Here is a 25,054-nt window from a genome sequence, read left to right as displayed (position 1 = left end):
TTTGTGTATTAAGGCAATAAATTTAAAATATATATATATGTATATATATAAATGTATCAACCATATCGATTAATATTAATAATAATGGTTATTCTTTTTGCACAATCTGCGACTCGTATATTTCAAACAGAAAATAAATAACTGAACTTGGATCATCTGACTTAATCGGAGAAATTCTTCAGTCAAATTTGACTTTAGTTTAAGACAAATTAATCTCAGATTAGACTATATACAACACAAAATTCCAAGTTCAGCTAGAACGAGGATCAATTTAACCTCTGATCTAAGATTAAATGGTTTATACAGTCGGCCCTTAATATCGTTAATTTTGTCATTGTGTATCAGCGGGAAGTGGGAATTTCAAGCGTTGAATTTAGGAATATCCATACTTCTGGGGCACAATTTCCGTTTCGAGACAAGGACGAGTTCCGTCCACGTTCGTCGGATCCTGAAGGTGTCACAGAGCTTTGTAAAATGCAGTTGTCTAGCTTTCTCTGCATGACCGCGCCTGCATGACCATTCAGGCTCCTTCGCAGGAAGTATTGTGGGCCGCGCCTGGTCTTCTTCTTACCGAGATACGCACACGGCGTGCTCGAAACGCCGTAATACTCTTTCTGCTTTCGTAAGAGCAGAGGAGATACCGCATATAAAAGGGAGATTGTGTAGGATGGAGGAAATGTTGGGCTATCCCCTTAGGTTCCGTTTTCAAATCACGCAAGAGTGCTCACTGGTCTATGAAATATAGGCCTTATTGTAAAGGGATGAGTGGTAAGATCATAAGGGAATGGAAAGGGAAGAGATGGTACGAAAGAACGTATCTCTGTTTCCCCGTTCTTTAAAGGATACGTTATACCTTCCACGTGCCCAGACATGTAACGCATCTTCAGATTCGTTGCAGATATTCTATACAGACTACATATCATTGTAATAGTCTACTCTATAGTCTACCATTTATAAAAAAGGAGGTCGTGACAAATGATTTATGTTAGAAACACAGATATAAAAATATACACGACTTGGGCATATAAAATTTACGAACGAGATCCCTTGTAATCTCTAGATTTAGATTTAAGCATTCCTGTGGGAGTTTATATGGAATGAAATGGTTTTGGTATTTTATCAACATTTGTTGCGAATAAAATAGAAGATTAAGTTATAAAAAACAGGTATAAAAGTCTGAAAAATGTATTTTCCTCTCTTCCTACTAATAGGATTTCGATATGAATGGCCGTCATAAAAAGGGACTATAACGAGGGATAACACTACACTGGATTAACTCCAATTTGAATCGATAGGAGTGAAAGTACAAAGTGTGCACCTTTTTTACTTTCAAGAAACACGGCAGCCATTAAACATACAGTATGCGTGATTAACTAATACATGTAGATGTATGTAGACAAATTGTAAATTTGTAATTGTAGGTATTAGATACTTGAGTGAGTAATTCCATGTAAATTGATTTAATTGCATTAAGAAAAATAATAACTTCTCTGCCTTAATTTTTGTTATGTTGATTATAGATGTACCAGTGCTCTATGAAAGTGTCAGTTTGTTACATCTTATACCTCATACTCCTTTTTAAATGTTTGATAGAAAAGTGGATTGAATGATGAAGAAAATAGTACTTTTAAGGAAGATCAGTAAGTTAAACTCAACAAAGTTAAATGTAATACTTTTAAGGAATATTTTGTATACGAACTATAAGTGGAGGCACGAAATAAATACGTACAAGTGTAATCTGGTATCGTGTCTTAACTTTAACAGGAACATTTATAAAATTGAAGAAGTTGTTCTCTTTATCAATATTTTAAACTTTTATACAAACTTTAAATATTTTCTCTGACTTCAAAAATATTCTTAAAATGTATATATTAATACTGCTATATTAAATATGTAACACACTATAAAATGTTATCTAAAAACTGAAATAATTACGTTATATGCGAAGAAAATGCTTCTGTTACAAATATAACTGACATGGTAAACACTAAATCGCACAGAACTGCTGGAACTTTATAAAAAGTAACTAGAAAAATTATATATCATGTTAATATTTATGCAGACGTTGGCAAGATTTGAATCCACTAGCTTCGAAAAAATTTGCAGGCATGAATGATCATTTAAGCAGAAATTATATATCTTATTGAAATGACCAAATTCAGACAGACTACACCTAATACTTTTGTGTTACAGATTATTAAAATTGTTTACACACACTTGTAAGTACTTCACGGCTAATTTGTCCAATCATACCTAAATCCCTCATTAATTAAACGCCATAAAATGTAAAGAATTAAGTTAAAAAATATTGACTCAAAGGAGTCCGTTAAGTTACTTCTTTTTTCTCCTATTAATAAAACAGTCTATTCGTTAAAACGACAAACATTATTTTAACTGTACTAATTTACTAAATGAACGGACTATCTATGAAACGTGAATGTGGCTTAGAGTTCACGGGCCACGAAGCGTATGCTCCCGGCCGGTCGACCTGGAAGGTTTCGCGGATGAACTCGAGGCACTAAAGTCAGTGTCTAACAGTATATTATTCATTTTCACTTTAAAACGTGAAGTACTCGCCCATGTCGTTCAAAGAGATGCTGGAACAGTCTACCTACATTTTTCACACATTTATTGCATAATAAATTAGTCATGGAAGTGGAATAAAGCAAAATTCTGCAAAGTGATAGCAGTCCCGGTATTGCTCTACGGAAGTGAAACTTGGACATTATGAAAAGAAGATTGCAGTAAAATCTGATCAGCAGAGACGAAATTTCTTAGCACCATCAAGAGATGTACTAAATTAGATAAAATTAGAAATTAAGATATATGACACCATTTTTCTTCATGAAAACTAGCAGAGTAGATACAGATGGAAGTCCCATGTTTTAAGGATGCGAATATCTCGCATTCCACGACAGCTTATGGATGCATAGCAACAAGAAGACTAAACTTGGGACGACCAAAGAAAAGATGGAGAGAGTCCTTCAGCTGTAATATAGGTCGGAACAAAAAATTCTTCTATACAATGAAGTGGTAGTGATTTATGATGATGATGATGATGATGATGTTAATGAATTAAATTAAATTATGGTTTATTTAACGACGCTCGCAACTGTAGAGGTTATATCAGCGTCGCCGGTGTGCCGGAATTTTGTCCCGCAGGAGTTCTTTTAGGCTACATGGCAGTGAATCTACTGACATGAGTCTGTTGCATTTAAACACACTTAAATGCCATCGAATTCGGGCGAGATCGAACCCGCAACCTCGAGCCTATACCAACTACGCTACCGAAAGCGACATGATGATGATGATGATGATGATGATGAAACCCATATCTTCAGGCATTGGAAACCAATCAACAACCGCTTGTCGAACAATAGAACGTGACAGAGTTTACTTACCGTACACAATCATCTTCCTGGTGAGCGACCTCTCTTCATTAAACGTGGACACTGTGCACTTGTACTCTCCCGAGAGCTCCGGGGTGGGGTTTATAATCTGTAGCGCGCGGTACATGGTCGCATTGTCGTCTGAAATCCGGTGCTCCAGATTAAGCTTTCCGCTGAGGACGCCCAGGCCTTGGGGCTTCTTGGAGTGGATCCACTGGTACACGGGCGCGGGCTCATTGTTGAAGAACCACTTAACAACGAGCGCCCCCGGATTCTTCTCGTTGGTCGCGTAGTCGTCGGCGTTCAACGCGTAGTCGCAGTCCAAGATCACGCTACTCACGGAGCCGTTTTGGAACACTAGGGGCACGATCGTCAACGGGTTAAGCTCCAGGCCTTCCGCTCCTCCAGCTGCAATCACAAGATATTCACTCTATTAGTTCATCAAATACACAAATTAAATGTTAGGTCTACAACTGTTGAACTATTTAGTTCTCATCACCTGAATACACTGAAAAACAAATACTAATTTGCAATATAGAACATGCTTTTGACCTGTAACATCTCAATTCGATCTAGGTTAATAAAAATATCAAAAGATTTTGTGAAACGTCATAAGTCATATCCAATAAACTTACGAGTCCATTTCTTATACAAAGGGTAACAAAGATAGTCCGCATTTATACATAAACTATTTGAAAGAGTTTGTTACAGTCCGTGTGAGCTTTGCTATATATTTTTTATACGATAGAGCGTAAACTTACATTTTACCCACTGGAATCAGTGTGTAAAGAGAGCCTTTAAGATACTAGTGCGTAAGAAAGTACTCAATCACTTTACACACTACTATTCTCTTTATGCACTTCCTAAAAAAATGTAATATTCATTGAACATACTTCATTCAGTAAGAAATTACAGTAACTAAGTACCCCGATTCTTTAATTCCTTACTTATTACATGCAGCAGGAATAAGTAACAAATTTAACATTCATATCTATATTTTAGCAGTTACTATTCTGAAGTTACATATAGTACTCATTGCAACAAGAAGTAGCATTAAGCGCTTTATTGATTATATGGATGGTTAAACGGCCATGAAATCGCGGTCATGAATAAAACAGGTTTTCATTACAAGGGTAATATTATTTCTTAATGGTTCTGAGTTTAAACGGCCATGACGTTGTGATCTCATAACCAGAGCTAGGAACTTCGTACCGATATCGTTATTCAGTGAGCGAGCAGCCAGGAAATTGGCATACAAAACGGGCGACCTGCGCGACCAATGGCCCCTTTAGAGTGTATCACGTCACATTCATGTTAACAACCCTTACTGCATGCAACAGGGCCACATCGGCAGTATGGAAGACGTTTGGGTAACAATGTATTGTTCTACTGCAAATGTGTGCGAGATTCATTCCTAGCATAAACACAGTAAGTTTCCTAGCACTGTATGTGCTGTATGTATGTATGTATGTATGTATGTATGTAATGTATTGTGGTACCCGTCTGGAACGTTCTGGTCGCGTTGGGGAGTTTCGTGCACATCTGGGGAGAAGGAAGGCGCGGGGAAGCAGAACTCGGGCTTCGGTAGACGCTATGGCGCGGCGCGGAGCAAGGGGAAAGAGCTGTGGTCACGACGCGGAGCGGAGAAAGCAGGGGAAAACATCTGGAAGCAGTTCTCTCCCGCATTCTGCAAGCCACGCGGATCGAAGTTTCGAGATGTATTGGTTTAATAATAAAAGCGCCAGTCAGCTGCGAGAGAACTAGTTAGTCTACAGTCAGTCTTCAAGTCCTGTCTTGGACAGCGGAGACTTATCCAGAGGATCCGAGTTCGAGGTGCAGTGAAATTGAGTGAGTCCGTAACTGTGGCAGCGTCCAGGCGAGTGCGGCGTATCCGGAAGTCTTGGGTTCGAAATGCAGTAAACTGTATCTGGAAGTCTTGGGTTCGAAGTGCAGTGAACTGTATCTGGAAGGCTTGGGTTCGAGTACATGAGTGAGTGAGCTAGAAGAACTAGCCAAGGCGAAGGAACTGTGAACTAAGAACTGACAGTTTTGTTCTGTACGTAGTGCTTTGTGAACATTAGTTCAAATTAGGAGTACATTTTTGTTCTTCTCAATAATACACGTGAATTGTCGTTGTCGTTCTGCGGAGTGCAATGACGACTACTGTGCTGCTGTCTTGAGTGGAATACCCATTGTTGACGGGTGTGTGGTTAAAGTTAGAAATAAAAGTCACATTGTTGTATAAAAGTTACATTATGTATGTATGTATGTATGTATGTATGTATGTATGTATGTATGTATGTATGTTTAACGTGCCATAGCCGCTTACAGGTTCCAATATAATTATCGGAGCCATGTTCCTCAAGAACTTAACAGTCACCTACTCTTAGCCAAAAACAGTATTTTTTGTTAAACAAGCCTGCTATTGTTTGAATCCCTTCACTGATGAATTAAGGCTGCTGCCGTGTTATATCTGGTTGGAAACAATTTACAATGGGCGCAAATAGTTGAAAGCTAGTGCTAAACATACTTATGGTACTAGTGTTAAAGTACCATTCGTTAACTACCGTCAATTCCTAACACACTTGTCTATCATGAAAACATTTACTTTCAGAAACGGATGTCTAATAATTAGTTTTGTAATTTGATTACAAAAATCACTGTAACTAAAATTTACATTTACTGTAAAGTATTTTAAATTCTACATAAATATAATATTTGTACACTATGTATAAATTTAAGAATATTCCTTTTGTAGTATGTAATAGGGAGTAAAGGAAAAACCGAGCCTAAAGTTTATGTCTCGGATCTTAATATATTTCTATACGATCAATTATATTAACGCTGTAAATACTGTATTATACGAAATTATGGCTACAACTTCCTGTGCATGCAGAGCTTATACAGGGTGTTTAAAAATACGGGGCATAATTTCAGGTATGTATTTCCCACATGTAGACAATCAAAATAGTTCATTACAACATGTGTCCGGAAATGCTTCATTTCCGAGTTATGGCCTTCACAACATTGAAATTCACCGGAACGTTTTTCTTTCCGCAGGTCGTTGTCATTACAGAAGATGTTCAAAATGTCCACCTCCTGCTTGAATACAGACCTCACATCGATGTCTCATTGACCTGCGAACACGATCCCAAACTCCAGGAGTATTACATATGTCCTCAGAACATGCCAAAATTCGATTCCGAAGGGATTCCAAATCAGGCACCGGAGACGATTTTAAATGGCCCCACAAGTAGAAATCGAGAGGGTTCAGATCAGGTGAGCGTGGAGGCCAAGCAATTGGGCCACCTCTACCTATCCATCGATCAGGAAACCTTCGATCCAAGTACCGGCGAGCCGTACGACTGAAGTGTGCATGAGCGCCATCATGCAAGAAATCAATGTGTTGACGATTGATCGATCAGTGGAGTGTCTTCTAAAACATGAGGTATGGTGTTTTGCAGGAAGTTTATGTACGCCTACCCCGTAAATCTGTTTACAAGTACATGGGGTCCAACTGATCGATCACCAATGATACCGGCCCACATGTTGAGGGAGAACCGCACCTGGTGATGAGATGGAACAGTTGCACGTGGGTTTTCATACGCCCATACATGCTCATTGTGGAAATTTGTTATCCCATCTCGTGTGAACTGTGCTTCATCTGTAAATAATACTAAGGCAGGAAAGTTCGGATTTACACCACACTGCTGCAAGCACCACTGACAGAACCTAACTCGTGCAGGGTAATCTGCTGGTGACAGGGCCTGTACACGTTGCAAATTATAAGGATACAATTAATACTCTTTCAACAGTCTCCAAACAGTCGTATGAGGAACATTGACTTGCAACGCTACCCTTCGTGTGCTGATAGAAGGAGTCATGTTCACAGCCTCCAGAATCTCCTCCTGTACTTCTGGAGTTGTAGATCTTGGTCGTCCCCTTCCCAAACCAGGAGAGTTAAATTTTCCATACTCGCACAGACGGTAATGGAGACGTACAAATGTCTTCCGATCTGGACATTGTCGCTGTTGGTACCTCTCCTGGTACAACCGACGAGCCAGCGCAGCATTGCCGTCCGCCTTACCGTACATGAAGTGTACGTATCTCTGCCAGCTCTTGATTTGAATACATGTCGCACAGTCTAACGCCTACACAACACTGAATGTAACCTTCGCCTCGGAATGAACTGTCGGAGTACCCTCTTAATGTCTCCTTTGACGGCAACGACCTGCGGAAAGAAAAACGTTCCGATGAATTTCAATGTTATGAAGGCCATAACTCGGAAATAAAGCATTTTCGGACACATGTTGTAATGAACTATTTTGATTGTCTACATGTAGAAATTACATACCTGAAATTATGCCCCGTATTTTTGAAACACCTGTATATCAACAGGTCTATGATGATTTTTCTATACGTTCACGTAAAGGTATCCTATTGACAACTCTCTTTAAACACAAACAAGGGATTCATACCAAATCCTTAAATAATGAGATGGAACTCGAACTTGCATCCGCCACAGATGCAGTGGACTGAATACTTATTTTCATTTCATCTCTTCATTTTGAGTTCAGCGTCTAATTTACGACACGTGAACGTCTTCACGTTCATCGTTCATGAAACTGGAACTCTAAACGAAATTTCTTTTTACTCGCTTCTTTACAATTTTCTCCGAGAGTGTCACATGGGCGGAAGAGAATGTCTCAGTTACACAAAGACTTGGTCCTGCATCTTAAACAGGTATCCTCGCCTCCTCCCACCACCAGCCGTCGTCTTCACACCCTTCGCTACAGTTAAGGCATAATTTAACCTGTAAGATTTTAATTAAAATGGATGGTCACGTAAGTTAAAAGTCAAATTTAGAGCTAAGTTTAATTATTACATGCTTATACTTACAGCTCCGTCTCTAAAATACACATACACATAATTTAAGTAATAAATAAAAAGATTTTACGTAAACATGTCGAGAGATATTAAAGCAGTATTCAGAATTTCGCATTGGAGTTGTTGCTGTTCTGCTATAACGTTCAGATAAACGTCGTCTCTTTGCCTCGAGCCTTGAATGTATCTATGCAAGCTAGGTCAAATGTAGGATTTCTAATTTGAGTTCGTGCTTTCGTAATTATACTGAAAATATTACTTCTTTCCGTCTTGCTTTAGCAGTAATTACCTCTCCTATATTATGCCTGTACTGCTACAGAAATTCCTGTTATATCGACTACATCATCAGTACAAGAACAGCAAATTCAGTGCATTATTAATACAGACCGGGGGACTTTCAAGCCTGCTGTGCTTTATTCCTGTAACTTTTGTGTTTGAGTAGGAGGGAAACATGGCTCTAAAGAATTTGTGTTACGGCTCCATGACTTGTAACAGAAAATACCAGTCTACCAGAAAGTTTATTCAGCAACATTATTTTTTATGAAATTGAGCAACTAACAATATCACAAACAAATGCTACGTTTGTAACTTATTTATCTAACGTGTGAAAAAATTTTCCAAATGCGTATTTTTAACGTAAATTGAAAATGATATATAAGAAATCTTTTTACTAATGGCGAGTATCTGCAGCTGTCTTTGAGGGCTGTCAGTCCTTAAGGAGATTAAAAAAAATAACATAAAATGTTGTGCGTAATGTGTAAATGTTATAAAAGATATTCTACATTACTTTAGATGACGTGTATTTACTTAGTCTGACGAGTTTTTCCTTTGGTTTCAAGTAAATTATTTAAAAGAAGCTTCTAAGAGGGACTTAGGCTAGTAATTTTAGGTTAATGTAAATTATAAGTATGATTCTACGGAACAATAAGAGTGTAATTGTTTGTTTATTTCAAGTTTTGTATCACTGAAGCGTCATGTGTCAGGGAACTTAAGGTTTATAGTGGCAGTGAATAATTTCTGTCATTCATATTTGATAGAGTCAGTGAAATGCGTTCTATAGTGTCAGAGAAATGTGTTATATAGTGTCAGTGAAATGTGTCCTAAAGTGTCAATAAAACGTGTCATAGTAGCAGTGCAGTCAGTATGATAAGAGTAAATTTAAAGTAGTGAAAGAGTATCGGACCAATGTTCATGTCATATTTATGTCTGTGGCTGGGAGGAGAAAGTTATGAAGTAACAGTTTTATAGTTTTCAGGAGAGCAGTAGAAAAATTGAAATTGGTGTCAATTATAGAGTTTTTAATTAAGAGGTTTTCCTGGATATTATTTATGTTTCTTCTAAAATAGGCAATGTTGCTCATATAACAATTTTCTTGATTATTTCCAAAAATATCCGCACTTAAGCCCTTTTAAGGCGAGAACCCAAACTGAGTAGAAGGGACTATTTAAGCATAAGACCTTTCCATGCCAAAATAAATGATAAGTTAAATGTAAATTATTAGGAATGTAAAATGGGTCTTAAACAATTATAGGTCTGTTTACACTGGGGCTTAAAGTTTTAAAATGGAAGGGCATCATTATGTGATAAAATGGCTAAAATACAAGTTAGATCTTTTTAATAGGGAAGCGTGGAAAATAAACATGTGATAGTTTGTAAGGAATAAAGTATTACATATTCTTAAGTCCTTTATTCTGTGTGTGCTCGATTCAAAAACACTCTATAAATCCAGTCAGGAGTCTTATTTGACTTTAACCGCTTTACCAGATTGTAGAGAATTGTTTCAGCTTTCAGAATATATAAAAATCTCATTTTCACAAAAAATTGACTTAAGACCTTTTTCCTTCCGGCAACAGATTTATATGTAAGTAGGTGGTAATGAAAATTAGGTTCACTTATTAATTAGGCTATTGTAACTATTATCAGTAATTGTAATTGTTGTGTGTGACAAAGTTACAGCTGCCACCAGATTTTTTCTCACTTGCAGTGTAAATATGTACTTACTACATACATGAATACATACATACAGACATAAATACACACACACACATGACTGTTCGTCATAAAATGTGAGCATTACTGTTCATCTCCACTCTATGAATAATATTATAATATCCTATAATACTGCCTTGGTACCTCAATTGGCAGAATGCTGGCTTATCGCGACTGAGGACATGAATAAATTGTATTTGTGGTTGACTAAACCAGTGACGGTAGAAGCAAGTTGAAAGCAAGAAGAGCGGGAAGAATAATATGTACAGCTACCAATAGACCTATCTCTTTGTTGGGTTACTGAACCTTTCGTGCAGTTAGTACATTTTATGGCTTACAATCAGAACACATTGAGACAAAAATATTACCTCTGAGAAAGCTCTAACAAAACCGAAGCCTCAAAATATTATTTTTAGTAAGTTGTTTCTCTTTATGTGTAGGCCTACTTAATTTTCTAGCTCTAACAAGCAAACGTTCTGATGGGGGAAGATAAAAAAGTTATTTTTTTTTTCTTCCACCATGTTAATAATGTCAAAAGAAGTGCTTATACAAATTTTGGCCACTCGACCGCAATTACGAGGCCGTCCAGAAAGTGATTTTCCTTGGGGCCGTTTATAGAAAAAAGCACAATTGCATAGAAATATTTATTGAAACAGATACAGCAATTGTTGCGCTATTTGTCAACATATCCCCCACTGGAATTGAGACATTTGTCATACCATAGGACCAATTTTTGTGGCGTAGAAGTCAGCCGCCTCAGATCGGAACCAGCGTTTGACTGCGTCTGCACCTCTGTCTGTCGATCCCATGATATGAGAAATGTATCAATTCCGATGGAAAATATGTTGAAAAATAGCTCAAAAATTGCTGTGTCCGCTCCAATAAATTTGTCCAATGAAAATATTTTTTTTCTGTTAGCGGCTCCTAGCGAACTTATTTTTTTAAGGCCCTCGTAATTGCGGTCGAGTGGCCAAAATTTGTATAAGCACTTCTTTTGATATTATTAACATGGTGGAAGAAAAGAATTTAACTTTCTTATCTGCCCCCATCAGAACGTTTGCTTGTAAGTTTATACACATACATTATGTACATTATACACCCCTTTTTCTCAGATGTAATATTTTTGAGTTAATGTGTTTGCTTATAAACTGACAATGTTTATAATGTGTCTTGCATCTCAACCGCTAATGTTACGTGAACATTTATTTGTCATCTGTTCAGTTTTATTGTTATGAATAGCGAGAAAAAAAATTGTTCACAAACGACCTGCATGATATTACACTTTTATTTTTAACCCATCTCCAGGATTCATCTCTTAAAAGGACCCTATATGCCTTCCACTCGGTATACAGAGCGCACAATGGGCCAATGTAAGCCTAACTGCATGAATCCATCAAGGGTACGATCGTTGAAATGACAGCCACTAAGAATTCTCGAAAGAACGTATACTTGTCTGCGACAAAGGGTTGGATGCTGACTAAAATTGAGTGTACACCACATAAAGCTTTTGGTGTAGCAACAACAATAAAAATCTTGTACTGTAGATCCGTAAATATTACTTTTCAGACTTCAGTAATTAGAATTATGTTTTACTCACTTTGGTACATACCTACTATGCCTATCTACAAGTCAATGCATATAATCTTTTAATATCCGTGTATATGACGCACAGTATAAAACCATCGCTTTAAAACTGTTTTGGTCAGTGATCGTCTAGCGGCTAGTGGTTACGATAGACGAAGCTAAGCCCATTTGAGCTCGTTGTTGCCGGCGTTATACGTGAAAGCACCACGTATCAGGAGTGAAGATAAATTCGTCATTCTTTCATTAACCTCTCCCCACATAGAATTTTAGTTTGAAGGGAAGTATTGCTGAGTATATGTGGAAGTAGATAACGCAGATGTTGGTGAGAACGACTTCAAAGGACCCTGGCACTGTAATTCTTTGGGAAGCGAGGGTGCGTTATGGCGTTTGATCCATCAAAGATATTCTGCATTCGCTTCTGACGTCATTTATTACGTCACAAAAGGTTCATGGATGCCGGACACCAAGGTATTAGGGTTGTTCTTTATGTACCCAGCTCATTTGGGGTCAGGTGTATTCGAGAAAGACTCCGCAATTTTATCTCTTGGAACGAATGCCTTGTTTCTCCCAATCGTTTACAATACGGCACCTCTTATTAGAGACACATGTTGCAATAATTTTTACTGTAATCATTCTTGATAACAGGCAAATGTAGACAGTTTCTCAATTGGAAATGTCTGTTTGCGATTAATCTAAGTTAACGACAAAAATATGAAGGAACAAAACTGTAAAGTAAAACACTGAATATAAATAAAAGTAACTGTATTTTATCGTACACAACTTCGCTAAAAAAAATTGAAACTCTCACTAACAAGAGAATGATTAATTAGTGTACAGTCAACTCTGGATATAGTGAACCCGGTTATAGTGAACATTCGGCTATAGTAAATCGTTGGCATCGACCCTCATACATTAAAAAGTACATTAATATTTCCGTTTATAGTGAACTCTCGCTTCGGTTAAATAGTGAACCTTGTATCCTGACAAATTCTTATTTGAAGTCAGACCTTCTTGTATAAAATTGAAAGAATGGGTTGTGTACAACATTCTAAGTTTCTTACTCCTTTAGTCAAAGGATAGAGATAGGATTAGTGATTCATATACCAATGAGCTGTACTGTAATTCCAGAAAATGCGTGACAACCTTGCCTCACTCTACCGTCGAAGGGTTGACATTCTGTACTCGACTGTTATTTCTAATCCTCCACCGTCAGAAACATTCTCAGAAAAATTTCTATTATGACGGATAGCATCGAAACAACGGAAAATGAAATTGCCTTCTTTTATTACAAGGAGAAGGACATCATGCCCAGAGCATAAATGAAGGTAAGATTCTGATGGCTTTTAAACTCCAGTTTCCATTAAGTGACCTGGGAAATTCCAAGGCTGAGTACGCAGTCACACCATAACAGCGTTTGTCATTTCTACTTATCAGTCTGTTTCTAGTGTTCTGTATAAAAATGTCGAAGCGTAAAGTGCTTTTTTTTTTTTTTGAAGATAAGGCGAATATTATAACTGACATTGAACGTGGTCTTTCGCAAGCGGGTCGACAGCATAGTTTAAGTAAGCCAACTCTGAATAACAGTATACAGTGTAATCCATTGCACAAAAATGATATATTTTATTTTCTTGTTCACAATTTCATTCATTTTTGTCATTTAAGGTTAGGGGAGAGAGACTTCGGATATAGTGAGCGAAATATGCAAGTCCGCAGAGGGTCACTACATCCGGAATTGACTGTATATTGAAACCTTCCCTCAGGCTCCACAGCAGATGAATAAATGTGAATATTCTTCTTCAGCTGTAGGCGTATATATAAACCCAATATCTGTTCCATCTCAAAGATTGTCTTCCCGTCGTAACCTTGACATTCCATCAGAGCGTTGTCACTGTAAATGTATATTGTAAAACTTATTTTGTCAATCCTGATGAATTCATTATTACTGTGTATTGAGACCATTGCTGTTTATAGACATCTAGTTTACTTAGTAAACTGTAGGCTAAATATTCTGTTCATCCATGTCCACAATATGGATGTGGTCTTTCAAAGTGAATTCCTTTATTCGTCTTAAGAATAATATCTCTTCAGATTTGATTTTCCCTTTTCTTGATATGTCAATGGTCGGCCTGGTTGCCTCAGTTGGTATAGCGTTGGCCTTCTATGCCCGAGGTTGCGGGTTCGATCCCTGACCAGATCGATAGCATTTAAGTGTGCTACACGTGTTTAATATTGTAGGATAAAGAAATTTGAGTGACAAACAGTCAGTTAATTCGGGTAACAGAAGGTATAAGATCGGTTAGCTATAATGCCTAAATTCTGTAAACTATTGAAAAGTAAACTTCATGCTTATGTTAGTGAATTTGGTGGCCATGTGTTTTCAACCGATTGAACAGTTTTGTTATGTAAAGTTTGTGAAAATACAGTTAATCAGAAAAAGAAAGTATTTAATAAGTCAACATGTGTTAATTACGAAATAAAAATGTGAGTTATATTGATATAATTTAAATTTATTACTAAATGACTTTTTAAAATATATAATGCCCCTTTCAAAATTTATTGTGCCGTTTTTTTAAGATTTTATTGCCTTTTTTGCCTGCCTATTTGATCTGTTATAAATGCCTAAACATCCGGGCTCTAGTAATGGACTCTTCCAGGCAGTTGCACTTATCTTCTCGCGTGTGAGTAATGATCTATTCTGAATGCAAGCTCAGATCACATATTAACAGATTGATCAGCCTTTAGGGCTTTGAAGGCAACAACTTTTATCAATTATACTATGCTGCCATCTAGCGAATATAGAAGGAATCACGTTATAATGCATGGAGCAACTGCACTTCCAACTAGCAGTCGTTACCAATGGACAGTGGCGATCTTGGTGGTTGTTCTCTTCCAAATTTGGTGGTTGTTGTTTTAACATGGGGATGGCCAATCTGTTATATCCATGATCAGGAATGAAAGCTACCTCGAGTGACGTCAGAGTTTACTGTAGTATAGCCTACTGTAGTAGAGCATGGATTATGTAAGAAACTGTGTAATTCCGGATAAAAATTTGATACATATTATTTTTTTTATTTGCAACTTTATGTGATGGCAGGTTAACAAATACTTTATTTTAAACCCTGTACGTAGGCTTGGTTAGCTAAAGGAATTCTGAAAATATCCGCGGTACTTTTATTCATTATTATTATTATTATTATTATTATTATTATTATTATTATTATTATTATTATTATTATCATAGTGCAATAGGCTGTATTTATACCCATTTATTAAGAATGCTTGGTCTAATTAGATCTATAACTTATTCTTTTTCTACTCCTATGTGTCTATTAATTTTATACTATACATTGGTCAGAACCAAGCTTGAATATGCATCTGTTGTATGGAACTCCATTACTTCCACTGATTCGGCTAAATTGGAGAATATTGAAAGAAAATTCATTTCCTTTTGTTCTTACAGATTTTTACCTAATTAAGATTATAAATTTGAGATTAACTGCAAATACTTTAATTGTTGTAGTTCATTTACCAGACGTCAAGATCTTGATTACTTATATTTTTGTAAAGTCATTAAGGATGATGTTGATTGTGAATCATTCCTAAGCAATATCAGTATTTTTATTCCTGCTAAGTGTTTAAGATTTCAAATAATTTTTTATAATAGAAATTCTAAATCTCTCTCTCCTGTCTGCAGATGTATAAAATATGCTAATTTGCATGGATTAAACATGGATCCATTTAATGTGTAGTATATACTTTTTGAGTTTTATGTCAGTTGTTATTAATTTATGCCTTTTGTTTAGATATGTATTATAATATTCTCGTAATCTGGTATATCTTTGTAATACTATTTACATGATTTCATTCTTCATTTATATCATTCAATTCTTTCATTTGTAATTATAATTTTATCTAATTGCCATTTTAATTATTCCATTGTACTTTTATTGTAATTTATATCATTGCTAATGTGTTTGTTATATTGTCTTTGTGCTGAACTATAATTGGCCACTGGCTCTTGCATCGCACATTAAATATAAGTGAATAGAATAAAAAAAAAATAAAAATTATTATCATTAATGGAAATAACAATATGGATAACGCTTTCTATTTTATATTTCCAATTTCGATGTTTGTAGGAGGTTTCGGCGTTTTATTAGTCTTTAATAATTTCCTCTTCTTAACATTTACTGTAAGTTTGAATTTATTTAAAATTGCTGAAAACGAATAAGATTACAATGTCTTGCACAAAACAAATAAGGTGTACTTTTTATTTTTTTTAATTAACTTTATACACTTCATTTTTTCTTTAAATTGATGGGTTTGCCGGAAAAAGGGCGTATACGTCAACATGGTGAATTGAGATACAGGAAATCTAATATTTTAAAACGCACGTGAATAAAATGTTATACAGATAGTAAATAAAAGTATACATTAAATTAAAAATCTTAGCGAGTATAAATGTTTTGTAGCATTTAGGCAATTTATATTATTAAATTTCCTTATATTTGTACCATATAAAATGTCGGTCTATACGCCCTTTATCCATATAATGATTTGCTTAGGGGATTTAATGTAGATTTCAGATTTAAATTTCACACGGAATTGAATACTGATTTAAACTATCACTGACTACATTGGTACTTCATTCTTTAGACATCATCCTGATAGTGCTGTATTTTCAAAATTGTCTCATAATAATCTCTTTCTATTATCTAATATTATTTGAAATATATTAACATTCTATGTATTTTGGCTTAATTCTGCTACACAGTTTATTTCAGTGTTTAATTAATAATTCATAGTATTTTGTTGTTTAATTCGTATATAACTCTTGTATACATGTAACTCTCACTTAATCAGATTGTTGAATTCTTTGTAAGTTCATGCATATGTATATACACTTTTTGCTGGTTGAGTGGAAGAGAAGGCCTTACGGCCTTAACTCTGCCAGCTAAAATAAATCATTATTATTATTATTATTATTATTATTATTATTATTATTATTATAATAGACAAAGATACATTTTATGGCATTTATTATCTACTTCTAAAGTAATTTACATTATTTCAGATATACTGAGTAGACATTAAGTACGCAAAGCAAAATCTCTGAATATAACAGAAAAAGAAAATCTCCATTTTGTGTGAACATAAATAAATAAAATTTATTCTTTGTATAATCCTGATAACAATAAGCCCAAAAATCTGAATATTGTAACAAATATCTTTATAGAACATAAAATATTTCTGTCTGAATTTATGAGTTTCATAAGTTTGTTTACTCTTAAAGCAAGGACAATAATGAACATAAAAAGTAGTCAAAGGAAACAACTGGACTGACTAAATTGAACTATAGGCCTATATATTTGCTTAGTCTCTACCAAGAGAAAACATACACAGTAAAGTATGCGGTAACGCACAGCACTAGCTCTACTTGTAGACTGACTGACTAAATCGCGCACGCATGCACGCACGTACGCACGCACACACGCAGCCCTGCCCTGCAGGTATGTACAGTACAATCAAAACAAAATTTCGCTACTATAATTTGCGAATTATTCACTACATTTTAAACCGTTTTCCTGAAGAAGGTCGTATAAGTCTATCTGCCTTTCTTCCGGCAAACCCCTCAATTGTTTACTTAATAATAATAATAATAATAATAATAATAATAATAATAATAATAATAATATGTAAGCCTTGTAAACAAATATCTAATCAGTGTGTCAGCATTTTTTCTCTCTCTGTGTGTGTGCTGGTTATGACTTGATACTCGGCGAAGTCTGCGAGGCACCGCAGCGCTCAAGGCGGTGATTCCACTCATTAACGCAACATTATGGCGGCGCGGTGCTGCCGGATCCCCAGCGAGCCAGTGTTGATGTATAGCGGCTTACAGGCGGCCCGCGCTTTATCTTACTTAGCAGCGTATTTATACCCTCCAATGACCCATTGATAAAATCATTCGTGTTCACCAGATACCCTGCACAGGACGCACTTTTTCACCGCATTAAAGTAAAACAGTGATTTATCATGTATTAACACATCGGCTATGACACCTAATATCCAAACAGAACATTATTTTGTATCAGTTTTAGGAGTACACAGACATACCACTACATAAGTTGATATAGAGGTATATAAAGTCTCTTTTAAAAACTCGTTATAATTGTAGATAAAAAAAATAAGAAAGAGGAAGACATTACAGTAAAAATTTCGACATATAATTCAGCCATATGTAATGAACCTAGTCTAAGGCGCCAGATTACGATGAAGAAACTTGTCTTATCTTATGAAAGGTAATAATAGTAATAATAATAATAATAATAATAATAATAATAATAATATGATCATCATAGCCACAGACGCGTGCCGAACCCTCTATATCACAGATGGGCATCGTGCCTCACTTGAGAATTTGTGCCTCACTGACCTTGACAGAGCTTATCGCTCTGAGTGACATCATCTTCACAGTCCCCGTTCCCCCCCTCACGTAGCACCTAGGCGTGGGCAGGTTCTATATCAGTTTCATAAGCAATATCAGTGGTGGCATAATGGCATTATCAAAGCAGTGTGTACGTGTTAGAAAAGATTATTTCATGAGAAATGGGAGGAAGAGTTTTTTTTGCTGTTTAGAAGGGGAGAACATACGATGTACGTTATGCTCGAAAATCCTATTAGGCATTAATACATTTAATATACAACGACATTACTCCTTATGTCATAAAGAACATGCTGAATTAGAAGGTAAGACAAATTAAATGTTATTTTTCGTACTATCCCGAAGAAAATTTATGATCTTAACATTTGCATAGTATATTCTAAATACGACATTATACCTTAAACATGCTACATTGAAAGGTACGAGGAATTAAATGTTGTTTGTACGTATTATTTCCAAAAGAAATTTATAAAAAAAAATATCAAATGCGCGTAGAAAACAAAATATGGTTTTCTGAAATTATTTTAGGCCGAGAACGTGCAAATCTATTAAGCAATCTTGAGAAACGTCAGAATATTCAAGAAAATAAATGTAGACAACGTGATGGAATATTATTGGCTAGTTACGCAATTTATCGCCTGTGATTTAAATCAATTCAATGATGGAGAAATATCAAAGAGTTTTATGATTATAGCTGCCGAATTAATTTGCCAAATTGAATAAAAGTTTTCGAGTCTCTCACGTTAACCAAGCTCTTTCCTAATAATTCGCCAATGACCGCCTTAGCGATTACGATAAGGTGACGCAGGTCACAACAGTTTATATTTCCCATCCTACTCTGCAGTCTCCTCTCCTAGTAAACAAACTATTTCAAATCCAGTGCCTCACGTAACCGAAAATTGTGCCCATGTATGCTCTATATAAAGTGAATGAATTGCATATTTTTAAAAGGGTATCAGTCAATAGACATATTTCACGTAAAGACTAATCTTTTGGTCCTATAGAATAATTATCTATTATGGTTTCCATTGATCATTAATGGAGAAAAATTCGCTCCGGCTACGGGGATCGAATACGAGACCCCCAGTTCTAAGCACTGGGTGCTCTAACCACTGAGCTAGGTCATGGCTCAATCCACAGCACCGGATCGCAATAGTTACCGAATAAGAGGATGTTAAACATTTGGGGGGGGGGAAATTTTTTTTCTGAAAATAACTATGAACTTTCCACCAACATCATATTTCAGTTTTTTGTTACCTACAACATGAGTTATTCTCTCTGAAAACCTGCAAGGCTATTTTCTCCCACTCTATATATTTTGAAACAACAAAGAACTGAAAATAACCAAATTGTTGACTGATGCCATTTTAAAAATAGACAATTCAAATGAAATAATAGCCTATTGTCAGCCAGCTGCATTATATCGTATCTATATCGTATTGTTAATATTAGAACCAGTCTTTCTTTAGAAGCGATAACCACGCAACATCTGTTATGTAGTACACTCATAGCTTGTCAGATGGAACATTAATTCATTCATTAATTCATTCGTTCATTCATTCGTTCATTCTTTCATTGTTCATTCGTTCATTCATCCATCCATCTATCCATCCATCCATCCATACTGAATCGGTTTTTTGTATATTAGAGGCAGAAGTACAATAAATTAGAGAAAGGTAATTCAAGTAACGCTGAAGATTCTGATTGAGATATTAGCCTAAGTAACTTCAATGTAACTTATATTCTCTTGCTTACTTTCTTTGTCGACCGCACTATCGAAAGGACTTTTCGAGTATGAATACAAAGACTGGGATTAAAATGGAATATGACGCTCACGCACGAGAATCGCTGTACCGTACTTACATAACCATGATCTAGATACAGCAGTTTATACTGTTTCAAAAAAGGTTAAGTGTACAAAAAATTTAAAAGGGAAAGTTTGCTTTTAAAGCCTTTTTGTTTTCTCATGCGCAGCAATAATAATCATTGCAAAAACCATGTTTTCTCTTAATGTTTTTACTGTATTTGTCCTTGTTTTTATTGTACTACTTTACGTTTTCTAGATATTTGCGTCATATGGAAAACATTTTCTAAGCGTAAATGCACAACCCTGCCTTGCTTACATCTCAACTGGGTGAATGCCGAAATAAGACAAGGTCATAATATACAGAATGTTTCAGAATTAAGTGCCGAATTTTTTAGGGACGATAGGTTGTGCCTAGATCAGCCGTGGCGAAAATGTCATCGTGCGCCGAGCCACTGTGTAACCTGGAACGTGTATAGCACCTATGGAGGGAGGCGGATACCCGAAGGTGAAGTGAAGCAACTGTCTGACTTATTAACGGATTTTCATTTTCCTTACGTCAAGCACCTAAGTACAATTTTATACAGTACAAGGGTACAAACTAATGTTTAGTACGTGTAACGAAGAAAGAAATTAACAATAAAACATAGGACACATTATCACAACCTAAAATTAACTGTTTTCAGAATGTCTCTGCGACAGAGTTTCAAAATCAGGAATTATGTCACTTACTGCCAGTGGTAGTCGATCACGAAGGTATTTGTCTGTCAGTCGTGATCTAAATTTGGTTTTTACTATTTTCATTATCGAAAATAATTTTTCACAAACGTAAGTTGTAGCGAACATGGCTTCAAAAGAGAAAGCGAAAGAACGAAGCTTCGGATATTTATTTTTTGGCAAAGATTTGAAACGTTCAATATTTGTCAAGTCCTTACATCTAGCTTTCATTTAACATCACATTGTTAATCTGTGAGTTTAAATTGAAGATCTAACCGCATTATTCGTACAGCTGCTGAAAAAGGATCGACGTACAGAGGTAATAATAATAATAATAATAATAATAATACTTAACCTTTTAATGTTTCATGAGTCACATGCAGTATAATACCGTTATACAACCGTTTTCCACGTAATACTTGTGAACAAATCATACATTTAATATTCTCATTCATATTGGCAGCAAAAATGCGTCCTCCCATCCTACTTGAAACTTTCGTTTTTGTAGATGTACATGTATTTGAGAGAGAACTGCGACGATATGCCACTCGCAGATCAGAGACAAAAAACATATGGAACGGAGTTTGACTCCAGTGAGTGAGAGGGCGGGGGTTGTGGGAGGTAAAAAGCAAGAGGAAATGCACAGCTATCATTGCGAGCCACAATGTGCTAGTGAGTGGCATTTTCGCCACGGCTGGCCTAGATGATTGTTTTGCATAGGAACATGAAGTCCTCGATGACCTATTCTGTTGTTGTTAAGTCAGCTATCCGAAGACAAGTCTGAACCTCACAAGCGATATCAAGAAGGCACTTAAATGAGGCAACTAGGCCAGGAGATAATGGGATAGTGTGATCAGTTCCTTTCCCCCTCCATTGCATACATCGCCGACTAGCTACATATTACACTAGTCAGACTTCAGATGCATACAAAAATTATTGTTCTTCCTCTGACACATATCGTCAAGTGAGATGTATTGCCTGATAATAGATAAACATATCAGCCAGAACCTCAATCAGAGGATGGCCCATTTTCTCGCTATGCAATGTCAACATGCAGTCTATCTGCCTGGAAGTTAGGTAGCCTGCTCCTTTCATTTGTTTATACTGCAACGCCACCTTTCGAGTAAATAGTGCTATGTAGTATATATGCTGACTGCCCTTCAGTTAGACACTGGCACTAATTGCCGCCGCTGCAAGCGAAGTTCGCAATAACGCACATGATGTCCAACAGTCCTTGGTCTGACGAATGGAATTGTGTCGTCAGGGCAACTGCGGACACTTTGTACACCTGTGAGTTACGTTCAAGTAAATAAAAACGAAAACTGAATAAAACTGACCTTCCCTCTCTTGTCTTCTCTTCTAACCAAAGTAGACATCTTGTGTCTCGAACCCCATGAAACAATACTAACAATACCATCCCATCGCACTTCTTCATACCGTCCACACCTGTGCAGTAACGGTCAGCGCGTCTTGCTGCGAAACCAGGTGGCCCGGGTTCGAATCCCGGTTAGGGCAAGTTACCTGGTTGAGGTTTTCCCGGGGTTTTCCTTCAACCCAATACGAGCAAATACTGGGTAACTTTCGGTGCTGGACCCCGAACTCATTTCACCGGCATTATCACCTTCATATCATTCAGACGCTAAATAACCTAGATGTTGATACAGCGTCGTAAAATAACCCAGTAAAATAAAAAAAAAAACACTTCATACTCATCCTCTTTCATAACAGCCTTGCCAATACTCTGGAATTAGCTACTTGCTAGCATCAGGAACTGTCGAAATAAAATTGAATTCAAACACAAACTTACTAGTAGGCACTTGGTCAGTAATTGTAAATAGTTCTCTTACTCTAGCACAAAATATTTCAATAGTAAAGTCAATATTAGTGAAAGTGTGAGATAAATGTTTTAAATAGTAAAGTCAGTGTTATGGCGGGCTTATGTGAGGGTGGCAATGAACCGCCGGGTGTCTTAAAAGCCAGTAAGTAAGTAAAGTCATTGTTGAGAAATGTCAGTAAAATAGTGTAAATGGCAATCAGTGTTTATCAAAGTGCTGGTGTTAGTATTATGTGGATAGTGCAAAAAAATGAACAAAGAAGAGAGTGCTGAGACTAATTACAGTTCAACAGGGTTATTAACCATGTCACAAAAGTAGTATACACTACAAGCTCGCCTGGATTGGCTCACCAAGGGAGTACACTTGAGCCATCCCTGACGATGGGGTTCTAACCCCATCACAGGAGGCCTATGACCAACATGGGGCATCATGGCTAGCATTAATTAATTAATTAATTCATTCATTCATTCATAATTTTATTCCAGGTTTAATTTTTACTTAAGTAAAAATATTCTTTCTCTCTTCTCAACTCCTACAATAAACTATCTGTTCTCAACTTCTACAATAAACTATGTAGCCTTTATTAATCAGTTAATCTTTTAGTACTTTCAATTTTATTGTATTTGTAAATTTTATATTAATTATAATTATAATTGTAAATGCATTCTTAATATTGTACTTGTAATCCCCTGGTAGAAGGGAAGAGAAGGCCTAATGGCGTTATCGCTTACTTACTTACAAATGGCTTTTAAGGAACCCGAAGGTTCATTGCCGCTCTCACATAAGCCCGCCATCGGTCTCTTTCCTGTGCAAGATTAATCCAGTCTCTATCATCATATCCCACCTCCCTCAAATCCATTTTAATATTATCCTCCCATCTACGTCTCGGCCTCCCCAAAGCTCTTTTTCCCTCCCGTCTCCCAACTAACACTCTATATGCATTTCTTGATTCGCCCATACGTGCTACATGCCCTGCCCATCTCAAACGTCTGGATTTAATGTTCCTAATTATGTCAGGTGAAGAATACAATGCGTGCAGTTCTGCGTTGTGTAACTTTCTCCATTCTCCTGTAACTTCATCCCGCTTAGCCCCAAATATTTTCCTAAGCACTTTATTCTCAAACACCCTTAACCTATGTTTCTCTCTCAGAGTGAGAGTCCAATCTACCAGGTTAAAATATATATACACTAGTGTGGGAACACAGTCTACTATATACAGTCGCGAAGATCAATATGTAGTAAAAATGCAAACATGGTTAGTTCCCACCACTAGGATCGCTACTATCACATCATCGCAGATCTCTCTCCTAGTAGACGACAAAATATGTTACACTTTCGGTATGTTCTTTTGGAAAAATTAACACCTTCCTTCTATTATTGAAATATTAAATGCATAAAGTTAATTTATTATTTTAATGAAGTATATTAAATTCCACCATAAACTCGAAGATACCTGCAAGAAATAGGTTAGTATTATTTTTTTTGTGCGAAACGAACTGAAATTTACTATAATCGCTTCACTCATTCAAGATTATAGCGATAATTAACTATGAAACCAATAAATATTAATTTCCATTTCCCTTTACAACAATAATAATGGAAATATGAATTAATGGAGTAATTTACGTGTACCGGTACTTGTAGTGTAGGCTTACGTAGTTAACAAAGTGGGATGAGGTTAAGCAATAATAATCACACCAGAATTGGAAATAAAACGTGATCAATAAATTTTATTGTAACAGACTTTTTCTACGTCTCTAGTAAAGTCATCATCATCATCATCATCCTTCACGAATTAGGCCTCTGTAGACCTGTTTCGGCCCCATCTAGCAGTCTTCTTAAAGGTCTTCCTGGTTGACGATGTCCTCTAGGTTTATACTGCATCATAATTTTTGGGATTCTTGAATTTTCCATTCTTCTTACATGATCTAGCCAATTGAATTTGTATTTGCTGATTTTTTCTTCTACTGACTCTACTTCTAATTGTTCTCAAATTTCTTCATTCCTTTTTCGGTCTAAAAGAGTATATCCTGCTGTCCTCCTCAAAAATTTCATTTCCGTTGCCTTGATTCTGTTCACGTCTTTTTTCTTTAATGACCAAATCTCGCTTCCGTATAAAAGGGTGGGTAATGCTAGTGTATTATATACTTTTATTCTTGTAGATTTTTGTACTAATTTAGCTTTTAATGCATTGTTTATTATTCCTAGAATTTGTGTAAATTTGGTAATTTTCTTGTTCACATCTTTTTCATTTTGATAAGATATTTCACAACCCAGATAATTGAAATTTTGCACTTGTTCGAGGCATTGGTTATTGTGTATTCTCTAGTAAAGTAACAAATAAAAATAACAACAAAATTAACAGCTATAATTAAAAACATATTCTTTGAAAAAAAAAGTAGGCCTAAGC

At 36.1% G+C, this 25,054-nt stretch overlaps 1 protein-coding gene across 2 annotated transcripts in view; it reads right to left on the bottom strand.

Annotated features, from left to right (window-relative positions):
* The window catches only part of LOC138710843 (uncharacterized), an 858,539-nt gene that overhangs the window by 550,804 nt on the left and 282,681 nt on the right, over nt 1–25,054 (bottom strand). For both annotated transcript variants that reach the window (XM_069842005.1, XM_069842006.1), the window contains exon 2: nt 3,402–3,797. In XM_069842005.1, coding sequence (XP_069698106.1) covers nt 3,402–3,797 — 396 coding nt within the window. The remainder of the gene's footprint in view (nt 1–3,401; nt 3,798–25,054) is intronic.

The sequence above is a fragment of the Periplaneta americana genome, chromosome 12 (assembly GCF_040183065.1).
Source record: "Periplaneta americana isolate PAMFEO1 chromosome 12, P.americana_PAMFEO1_priV1, whole genome shotgun sequence".
Taxonomy (NCBI): domain Eukaryota; kingdom Metazoa; phylum Arthropoda; class Insecta; order Blattodea; family Blattidae; genus Periplaneta; species Periplaneta americana.
The sequence above is the reverse complement of the archived record's forward strand: the minus strand, read 5'-3'. Positions and strand labels throughout refer to the sequence as shown.